This window comes from Drosophila simulans, chromosome 2R (assembly GCF_016746395.2).
Source record: "Drosophila simulans strain w501 chromosome 2R, Prin_Dsim_3.1, whole genome shotgun sequence".
Classification (NCBI taxonomy): Eukaryota; Metazoa; Arthropoda; class Insecta; order Diptera; family Drosophilidae; genus Drosophila; species Drosophila simulans.
The window spans coordinates 10,228,348-10,239,029 of record NC_052521.2 but is presented as its reverse complement, the minus strand read 5'-3'; the positions used below and the strand labels follow the sequence as shown (position 1 = coordinate 10,239,029).

Below are 10,682 nucleotides of genomic sequence, written 5' to 3'. Positions count from 1 at the left end.
GATATATACACCTTTGTCCAAATTCTTTCCCACGTCTATAAATATGAACGATTTTTTTAGAATACTAATCTGGTTTGCCGTAGATAACATAGTCGCATTGGACTAGGTCCGCAACCAAGAGAACATTTGAATGGAACCGCATTAAACCGACTTCCAAATAATTTCGCCATCTGATGCCAAATGGTCGAAAACGCCAGACTTGGCCGCAATTATCTATTGGAATAACCTTGTCTAAATTGGCCACAATTCGGCTTATCTGACTTGCTAAAAAATCATTTTGATATGGGCAATTGAAGTGCTTACAACTGTCGATTAGATTGCAGACGAGATCCCTTTGGAAAATTTTTGTTTTCCAAATCGCTTTGCTTGGAAACACTTTCCAACTGAAATGGTGAAATACGACGAACCATTGCAAAAGAATTGGACCATGCCCTGCAATATCTGAATCTCAAAACGACATTATTTGTATTTTATCACACCAAGTAGGGTTTTATATTTGGATTGGGGAAGTCGGCGCTGTGCAGCGTGAGAATGCCGCTACCACGCTTAAGCATCCAGGTATTTCACGGCACACCTGAGCGTCGGTATGAATCATGGCTTTCGCACGCGATACAGATACAGATTTCTTCTCGGTTAGTCCCCCGATCTGGCGAATTCAGCTTAAAACCTTTCGCGCGGGGAAAACCATGCGCGCAAATGGATTACGCTTAGTCTCTTTTTGTTTTGGCCAAAAGACCCGACTCCACTGCATCTATGGACACGCTGGCCAGTAAACAAATACCGGTTACGAGACTGATAACAAACTGGCGTTACGCCGAATCGATGGTTCGTACACATAACTGTCTAATCTATCTAATCTGCATCGTCTTTATCGGCCATAATATGGCTCTGTTTTGGTTACAGGACCAGCGGCCAGGAACCAGTATTGCCCACGAGTGCGAGGGGCAGACGGTTGCCAGGGGGGGAATCCCGATTAGTTATACGATCGACTTTATTGCCGCTCGAGAACCGAGACCCGAGATTCTGAAACCGAGCTGTCGTCGCAACCATTCGATTTTGTGTTTGTCCAGTTCAGATCGCGCACTCGTCGGCTCCAGACGTCTTCTTGAGCACTTCCCAGTGCCAATAGAGGCAGCGGATATATACATATATATATATAAAGTCTTCAGACGATCGCGAGTTTCATCAGTTTGCCAAGTGTCCAGGGAAGATCACAGCGGCACGTGCTAAGTAAGTGCCCATGTTGCAAGTGAATTTCGATTAATTGATTCAGTTTCTCGATACATTCGATCGATGAGTGCGTTTCGGTGACAAGTGAATAAGATTGAATCGAATCTGAGTAGCTGAGGAGTGGGCTATTATACCTAAGTTGCTTGGATCTTGAGTGCAAGCCGTTCGCAATTGACAATCGCAATCAACACACAAATATCTCGCTTTCCAATTGCGCTTAATTTATTAATTTATGGACGCTTTTTCATTCGCGCAATCGAGCAATTTCCTTAAATTGACTTGGGAAAATTGTTTTTGCTGATTAATCAGCCCTTTGCTTCGCGTCTAATAATTTCTACCATATTTTATGTAACACGTAAAGATACATTAATTATCACACACTTAAGCGTCATAATTGATACCATTTTTATCAACATTACTTATTTTAATGGTATTATAATTACGTGTTTCCAAGATGTTGAGATACATTGATTTACATTTAATTAAGAGCAAGTACAAATATTTCTCGTTAAGCAAAAACGAATGACAAACTATTATTATGAAAAAGTGGCAATGCAAGAAGATAATGTTCTAGAAATTTATTTCATAACATTATTAAAAATCTGAAATATTTTTCAAATTTCAATCATATTTTTTATAATCTTCCCAGTAACTTTCCTGGGATAACATGTTTACCTTAAGAGCACTGAACTCTTTTTGCGAATTTGAATTTAAGATAGTAATCATACTTTTATAGTCGAGCTTGCAGATAAAAAACCACAGCAACTGGGCGTGTTTGTGGTTCTCGTGGTTAAGTTCTTTAATTGACAGACTCTAAATTATAGACCCCAATTTAGAGCTTAGATATCAGGCCAGCACAATATGTTTTTTACTGATTGTTAACTTTGTTCTTAGGCTTGATTGCTATAGCGAGCATAGAGATACTTTACTGCAGTATCGCCTCATAGACACAATGGCCAAGAAGGAGGACTCACGGCTGCCACAAGCTGGTGACTTTCAGCTTAAGGAAGGATCAGTCCTTGATGGGACCCGGAAGTACAGTTACTTTGATCTGGTAAGTGGTGACTCCACTTCAGCACCGATAAATGTTCTATATCCTTTCTGGTCTCGCCTATATAGTTCAGATACTCAACCAGATGCGAGCGCTTCCTGTTGGTAGTCAGTCTGCTGGTGGCCACCGCTGCGTCCGCTTTTATACCCTACTTCATGATTATCTATGGAGAGTTCACATCCCTGCTCGTGGACCGAACAGTCGGCGTGGGCACATCCTCGCCCGCCTTTGCGCTGCCCATGTTTGGTGGAGGCCAGCAATTGTAAGTCCTTAATGATAAGATAGTCCAGGATTATGTTATAACTCCATATTTCCTTCAGGACAAATGCCAGCAAAGAGGAGAACAACCAGGCGATTATTGATGATGCGACTGCCTTTGGCATTGGCAGTCTGGTGGGTTCTGTGGCCATGTTCCTGCTCATCACACTGGCCATCGACTTGGCCAACCGGATAGCCCTCAACCAGATCGATCGCATCCGAAAGCTCTTCCTGGAGGCAATGCTGCGACAGGACATCGCCTGGTACGACACCAGTTCGGGCTCCAACTTCGCCAGCAAAATGACAGAGTGAGTTTCGTCTCAAAATATAATTCTTAATAACCGTATAATCCGAATCTTATTACATTAAACAAATTATAAAAACCATATCAATTGAATATTCATTAGCAGAACTAGAAAATTACGCAATCATAGTAGCAATCGGACTTATTAACATCAATATGGTTTAAATATGATTGAGCCAATTTATCACTATCGCGATTCCCAGACAATTTTAGGAAGCCACCTGAAAAGTTTTAAATAAATTAAGTATCTCATGCCAATGACGTGCCCATTTTTTGTGCGAATTTGTAATTCTAGAATTAAATTCTAAAAACTTAAGAGCCATTTTGGTCATTTTGATTTCTAAAACTTCTCGATTTTTTTGGAATTTGCAGAGACCTGGACAAACTGAAGGAAGGCATTGGCGAGAAGGTGGTGATTGTGGTATTCCTGATCATGACCTTTGTGATTGGAATAGTGTCTGCTTTCGTCTACGGATGGAAACTCACCCTGGTCGTTCTGAGTTGTGTGCCCTTCATCATCGCAGCCACCAGTGTGGTGGCTCGACTCCAGGGATCGCTGGCGGAGAAGGAGCTGAAGTCATACTCGGATGCAGCCAACGTGGTCGAGGAGGTATTCAGTGGAATTCGCACAGTATTCGCATTCAGTGGTCAGGAGAAGGAGAAGGAACGCTTTGGAAAGCTGCTCATTCCCGCAGAGAATACGGGTCGCAAGAAGGGTCTCTACTCGGGCATGGGAAATGCGCTGTCCTGGCTGATCATCTACCTGTGCATGGCTCTTGCCATCTGGTATGGTGTGACGCTCATTCTGGACGAGCGTGATCTTCCCGATCGCGTTTATACTCCTGCCGTTCTGGTCATTGTCCTGTTCGCCGTGATCATGGGTGCCCAGAATCTCGGTTTCGCCTCTCCGCACGTGGAAGCCATTGCTGTGGCCACGGCAGCTGGCCAGACCCTGTTCAACATCATCGATCGTCCGTCGCAGGTGGATCCAATGGACGAGAAGGGAAACAGGCCGGAGAACACCGCTGGACACATTCGTTTCGAGGGCATCCGCTTCCGTTACCCCGCCCGTCCGGATGTGGAGATCCTCAAGGGTCTGACCGTCGATGTGCTTCCGGGTCAGACGGTGGCCTTCGTGGGCGCATCTGGGTGTGGCAAGAGCACCCTCATCCAGCTGATGCAGCGGTTCTACGACCCCGAAGCGGGCAGCGTCAAACTGGATGGACGGGATCTTCGAACACTGAATGTGGGCTGGTTGCGTTCGCAGATCGGAGTGGTGGGCCAGGAACCGGTTCTCTTCGCCACCACCATTGGCGAGAATATCCGATACGGAAGACCATCGGCCACTCAAGCGGATATAGAGAAGGCGGCGCGAGCGGCCAACTGTCATGATTTCATCACTCGCCTACCCAAGGGCTACGACACCCAGGTGGGCGAGAAGGGCGCCCAGATCTCTGGTGGTCAGAAGCAGCGGATTGCCATTGCCCGGGCTTTGGTTCGACAGCCCCAAGTGCTCCTTCTCGACGAGGCCACCTCTGCCCTGGATCCCACCTCTGAGAAGCGGGTGCAAAGTGCCCTAGAACTGGCCAGTCAGGGACCAACCACTCTGGTTGTGGCCCACCGACTGTCCACCATCACCAATGCCGACAAGATTGTCTTCCTTAAAGACGGTGTAGTGGCGGAGCAGGGTACGCACGAGGAGCTCATGGAGCGACGGGGTCTCTACTGCGAACTAGTGAACATCACACAGCGCAAGGAGGCCACGGAGGCGGACGAGGGAGCGGTGGCCGGGCGACCTCTGCAGAAGTCGCAGAACCAGTCTGACGAGGAAACCGATGATGACGAGGAGGATGAGGAGGAGGACGAGGAGCCGGAGCTGCAGACTTCGGGCAGCTCCAGGGACAGCGGATTCAGAGCCAGCACGCGACGCAAGCGTAAGTACCAGATGATAGAATAAATAATGGATTTACTAACCCATGTTCCAAGACTTAAATTCGATAATAGGTAAATGGAAAAAATGGAAAATCAAAAGTTTTATAAAATCGTGCTTATATTCTTAAATTATAAATTAACTTTTCAATTCAAATAATTTACAGGTCGCTCGCAGCGTCGCAAGAAGAAGAAGGACAAGGAAGTGGTGTCCAAGGTGTCCTTCACTCAACTAATGAAGCTTAATTCTCCGGAGTGGCGTTTCATTGTGGTCGGAGCCATTGCATCCGTAATGCATGGCGCCACATTCCCGCTTTGGGGTCTCTTCTTCGGCGACTTCTTTGGAATCCTCTCGGACGGTGACGATGACGTTGTGCGAGCCGAGGTCCTAAAAATCTCCATGATCTTTGTGGGCATTGGCTTGATGGCAGGATTGGGCAACATGCTGCAGACTTACATGTTCACAACAGCCGGCGTTAAGATGACAACGCGTTTGCGTAAACGGGCTTTTGGAACGATTATTGGTCAGGATATTGCCTACTTCGATGACGAGCGTAATTCAGTGGGAGCACTGTGCTCCCGTCTGGCCAGCGATTGTTCCAACGTTCAGGGTGTAAGTTTCAAGATTGATGCAGAAGCACTGCTATTCCAAGTTACTGCTTTTTGCTTTATTTGTTTAAATATCTAACGCTGTCTCCATATTCCAGGCAACCGGAGCTCGTGTGGGCACAATGCTCCAGGCCGTGGCCACTCTTGTGGTTGGAATGGTCGTCGGTTTCGTTTTCTCCTGGCAACAGACGCTCCTCACACTGGTCACCCTGCCCCTGGTCTGTTTGTCCGTCTACTTGGAGGGCCGCTTCATCATGAAGAGCGCCCAGAAGGCTAAGGCGTCCATCGAGGAGGCTTCTCAAGTGGCAGTGGAAGCTATTACCAATATCCGAACGGTCAATGGTCTTTGCCTAGAGCGCCAGGTCTTGGATCAGTACGTTCAGCAGATCGATCGCGTGGATGTCGCCTGCAGGCGCAAGGTTCGCTTCCGTGGTCTGGTTTTCGCTCTGGGACAGGCGGCTCCTTTCCTGGCTTACGGCATCTCCATGTACTATGGTGGTGTTCTGGTGGCAGAGGAGCGAATGAACTACGAGGACATCATCAAGGTGGCCGAGGCTCTGATCTTTGGCTCCTGGATGTTGGGACAGGCCCTGGCCTACGCGCCAAATGTAAACGATGCTATTCTGTCCGCCGGACGCCTGATGGATCTCTTCAAGCGCACCTCCACGCAGCCCAATCCTCCCCAGAGTCCCTATAATACAGTTGAGGTAAGTCAACTTTTCGCCAATCGAAACCAGACATTATGTTGGAAACTCAAACTTGATTGTCCTTTTAGAAATCCGAGGGAGACATTGTCTATGAAAACGTGGGCTTCGAATATCCGACGAGGAAGGGAACTCCCATTCTGCAGGGCCTAAATCTCACCATCAAGAAGTCGACGACGGTGGCTCTGGTGGGTCCATCTGGTTCCGGAAAGTCCACCTGCGTGCAACTGCTGCTCCGCTACTACGATCCCGTATCGGGATCCGTGAATCTGAGCGGAGTGCCAAGCACGGAATTCCCGTTGGACACATTGCGCTCCAAGCTGGGCCTGGTCTCGCAGGAACCCGTGCTCTTCGATCGCACCATTGCCGAGAACATAGCTTATGGCAACAATTTCCGTGACGATGTGTCCATGCAGGAGATTATTGAGGCGGCCAAGAAGTCCAACATCCACAACTTTATTAGTGCTTTGCCCCAAGGCTACGACACCCGGCTGGGCAAGACATCGCAGCTCTCTGGAGGTCAGAAGCAGCGCATTGCCATCGCTCGAGCGCTGGTCAGAAACCCGAAGATACTCATCCTGGACGAGGCGACCTCTGCGCTGGACTTGGAGAGCGAGAAGGTGGTGCAACAGGCGCTGGATGAGGCGAGATCAGGCCGCACATGTCTGACGATCGCGCATCGTCTGACCACCGTGCGGAATGCGGATCTCATCTGTGTGCTGAAACGCGGCGTGGTAGTGGAGCATGGCACCCACGATGAGTTGATGGCACTGAACAAAATCTACGCCAATCTCTACCTGATGCAACAGGTGTCGGGCTAACACAGCGAGCTGGGGTGATAATTATTAGGCTTTAATTTAGTATGTACACTAGGCTAATTGAACATGTTGAAGTATTAAAAAAAAATAGAATGATTAGGCCAACTACTACAGTCGACTGTCTACCAGGGGTCCGGGATTGGCCAGGGCGTTACGTCTCTCCTGGATGGCGAAGGTGAGTTTGCGGAATGGACCCAGTGGCAAGCCAAGTGACTTGAGGTCCGACTCTGTGAGCAGCATCAGAGTCTCCAAGTCGATCTCTTGCTTCTGAAATCTGAAATGGTAAAGAAGGATACAAGTTAAATGCACATACATTCCAGACAAATTTTTTTTTTGCTACTCACACTGGCAGGTATTCTTCCAGTGCCCAGACGGCCAGGAATCGCTGCAAGGCACTCCCTCCGGCGTCTCGGTCGTCGTCGTCATCATCGCTGTAGATATCATGACCGCCGCCCTCCGAATCCGTATCATCCGAAAGGTTCAGATATAAGCGACCCTTTCCTCCGCCATTTCGTGACTTTGGAGGATTGCTGCCCGCATTCCGCATCGTGGAAGTGGAACTGGTGTCCGTGTGTAGTTGAAGCTGACTTAAGGCAGCAGTTACGGATCGACGAAAGGCAATGCTGCCCAGCATGGTGGGTCTGTCAAAGAGTCCAACGGGTCTCTGGAGGGTGACTTCCTCGCTTAGTTCCTGGGTTAACTGGCCATCCCCCAGAATATCCGGTTGGGAGAAGGAGCGCGCTAAAGTAGAGCTATAGCCACTGCGGTTATCGCTGTGGTCCAACTCATCGGCCTCCATGCACTCAAAAACATCGCTTATCTTGCCGCGCTTGCCGACACTGTCCTCGTTGGAACTGAAGGTGCCCACGTACAGCACCTCGGAGTCTCTCTGCAGACCCGTAAGCGATGTAATGGTTCGCTTTCCATCTGGCTCCACCTCGCGCACCTTGAAGCCACCGTCTGTGTCGCTGGAAGGCTTGGAGTGTGGACATGTGCTGCTGTGCTGCTTTTGAAGCTGCGATGGTCTCTTTTGCACCGTTCCCGCTCGACTGGCTATCGTGGAGCCACCGCTGCTGCTGCTACCGCTTCCAACCAGATCGCTGAACTTTGTGGGAGGCGGTGTATCCCTTGGTGTCTTATTTAGATTGCCCTGGCTGGACCAGATCTTCTGCTTCAGAGTGGACAGCATGTTGCCGGTCTTGCTGGAGCCACTCGGTGGGCTTAGATCTGAATACTCCGGATCCTGGCGCTGTTGCTGCTGATTCTGGCGCTTCATGTACTCCCTCACACGTTTCTCGCAGTTTTTCTCGGCCAATTCTTTCAGGGCCTTGCATTTTTTCCTGTAAGTTAAAGTAATAGTTTTAATATATGAAGATAAATAATTAATAATTATGCAAGCAAACATGCAAGCAAGAGGCAGATACTTCATAAACTTACTTTTCAGTGGCCTCAAAGTTTGTGAAGGCAACATCCAAGTAGCGCAGGATCTCGTCCCTGCCATTAATAGCCGCCAGATCCTTGGCGCTGTGTTTATCGATATCCAAGGCATAGATGTTAACTCCGAATTTCACCAAAAAGTCGACGCAATGCAAATGACCCTTGGCGGAGGCCAAGTGCAAGGCTGTGTTTCCGAACTGATCGCATTTGTCAGGGTCACCACTGAAGGGAAAGAAAAGGATTATATTCAGAAGATATAGAATCACCAACTAAACTAATGCGTACCCCCTGCCGCACAGGAGACGCAGTGCATCCAGACGCCCCTCGAAGGCAGCCCACATGACCGGCGTCATGGAATCACTGTCCTTGGCGTTCGTATCCTTCCGTGTGGCTGCTGCCAACACATCCAACAGCCCATCTTTGGCGGCTCTAAACAGAAAAGATTGATCCAGAAAGTTAATGAGTCTCTTGTGAATTCTATTGGTGATAAGATAGAGTCAAATTAATTGCATGTACCCACTTGTGAAACCGATCCGATGACATATTCGTCTGTGTTATCTTTCAATCAGGTTGGCGATGGAAATTCTCGAATCGATCTGAAAGGAATCCAAGGCCAGATGAGCAGGCTGTTCATTATACTTTCCATTCCTTTCCATCACACATCTCAAGATTCTCAAAATTAGGTCACACATACAAGCCCCAACAATTATATACATTTAAAAAGCATGTCCATGGAAAAATTGTCCTCCGAGCTGCATAAGATGATAATCTCTGCCAATCCAATCGAAGCAACAACTTCCGATAAATCTGCACTAGAGGCAACTTTGGATTCCAACAAATTCGATGATTTACGAATTCCGACGCATACAGTGAGGCAAAAGTTTCTTTATCGAAAGTCAACAATTCAACATCCTTTGGAAAGAATTCGTGCCGAAGGAGTGTCTGGAGTTTCTGGCAATGCCTACGATCTTAAAACCATGATGAGCGAGTGCGAAAATATTTGTAGTTTCGGAAATGGCATTAACTTGACGATTCCAAAGGTGGACAAGCCACAGAAACTGGCTAAATCGATCCCAAGGGATCCCGATACGGTCTCGCTGACCTGTGGATGTGATGATATTTTTCCTAACGGAGGCACAGAAGCTCAGGCTCAAAGTCCCGACGAAGTTAATTTCGAAGAGTTGGCCAGCTACTTTGAAAATATGCTCAACATACCCAAGAATCTTCCGCCCAGCGCTGAAATAATGTACACTTGATTGGAACGGTGTGTGTATTGTTATATTCAGAGTAATAAAAGATATATATCATTTTAGATTATATATTAGGGTTTTCCCCTCTTAAATGTGCTCTTTTTAATGCATAACTAAACAAAGTTTAGTTAATGTTAGGTATGGATCCCTATATATGCATATATGTACATATCTATTTATTAGATGGACTGATTTCCGTTTTGGTGTTACTAGTATCAAATGTAGACGGGGTTTTCGTACTTCTTTTTTTAATGTGTTTATCGTGTGGTTGGCCAATTAAAATGAGCCCGAAGATGAACCAAATTCCCCACCAAGCAGATTGCCCTTTTTCCCAGCACTTCTGTACTAACGTTCACACGTTTCGAATTAATAATCCAAAAAGGAAAAAGAAAAGTGTAGCCGCCGCGAAGAATCACAGGCCCACGACACACGCACACAAGAAAACATTACCCATTTACTGCACACGACGGAGTTTGGCTTACATACCAACGGGCCAACTACCAAGTTCACTCAACCTTGCTGGCTGGTTTTCGAATTGCCCAAAACAACCGAAAATCGAGGCAGTCAACCATTTACTTATTTACCACGGGTACACACACTCACTTATTACCAGTTAGTTGTCCCGGTTCAAGACGACTTTTCAAATGCAGGATTTCCAATTGGATTTTCCCACTCCAGGCAGCTTGACACTTTTCTTTTTAGCCAAACGAACCGAAAGTTTTCATCTGCGATCGGTAGAATATGCACGTTCCGAAAGCCGTTACCCGGAAGCACTTTCTACCGCTCCGACTGCATGTTGTTGAATGAAATTGTTAACTTTGCTCAAACTCGGCGCTCACATTACGCACAGTGGTCGAGATAATGGTAGATGCTGCTTAGATGGCAACTAAATATTTTAATAGGAAATATTACGTATGTTAGTGTTTTGTTTTAAATTTCTCAACCAATAAAACAATATAGAGAATATATATTAATAAAAAAATTAAATTTTTTTGAACGTAGTGGTAAGCAAATATCTGTAATAATCGTATTTTCAGAATAATTTGTTAGCAAATTTTAAAATGTGAACTACTGTGCGGAATCAACTTGTTT

General features: G+C 46.8%; 4 protein-coding genes across 5 annotated transcripts; 3 read left to right on the top strand and 1 right to left on the bottom strand.

The window, feature by feature from the left end:
- The first annotated feature begins 738 nt into the window (after positions 1–738).
- LOC123327089 lies at positions 739–1,230 on the top strand. The gene is made up of 2 exons (XM_044922485.1): positions 739–825; positions 904–1,230. Exons 1-2 carry the CDS (start codon positions 754–756, stop codon positions 1,228–1,230), a joined length of 399 nt encoding a protein of 132 aa, XP_044778420.1. The 5' UTR covers positions 739–753.
- LOC6734246 (multidrug resistance protein homolog 49) lies at positions 1,071–7,008 on the top strand. Its single transcript, XM_016182191.3, has 8 exons — positions 1,071–1,230; positions 2,125–2,284; positions 2,350–2,543; positions 2,602–2,847; positions 3,216–4,777; positions 4,940–5,385; positions 5,480–6,088; positions 6,157–7,008. The coding sequence occupies exons 2-8, from the start codon at positions 2,183–2,185 to the stop codon at positions 6,904–6,906; spliced, it is 3,909 nt and encodes a 1,302-aa protein (XP_016027297.1). The 5' UTR covers positions 1,071–1,230; positions 2,125–2,182; the 3' UTR covers positions 6,907–7,008.
- On the bottom strand, positions 6,917–10,421 carry LOC27207878 (Usher syndrome type-1G protein homolog). 2 transcript variants are annotated; one of them, XM_016183517.3, is made up of 6 exons: positions 10,194–10,421; positions 8,861–8,936; positions 8,626–8,769; positions 8,341–8,562; positions 7,248–8,243; positions 6,917–7,177 (listed from the first exon to the last, which is right to left on the bottom strand). In XM_016183517.3, exons 2-6 carry the CDS (start codon positions 8,881–8,883, stop codon positions 7,012–7,014), a joined length of 1,551 nt encoding a protein of 516 aa, XP_016027295.1. In that variant the 5' UTR covers positions 8,884–8,936; positions 10,194–10,421; the 3' UTR covers positions 6,917–7,011. The 2 variants fall into 2 exon arrangements, with proteins under 2 accessions (XP_016027295.1, XP_016027296.1); XM_016183518.3 differs by having other exon boundaries at positions 10,201–10,421.
- Positions 8,972–9,657, top strand: LOC6734244. Its single transcript, XM_002081237.4, has one exon. The coding sequence runs from the start codon at positions 9,066–9,068 to the stop codon at positions 9,594–9,596; it is 531 nt and encodes a 176-aa protein (XP_002081273.1). The 5' UTR covers positions 8,972–9,065; the 3' UTR covers positions 9,597–9,657.
- Positions 10,422–10,682: the final 261 nt, after the last annotated feature.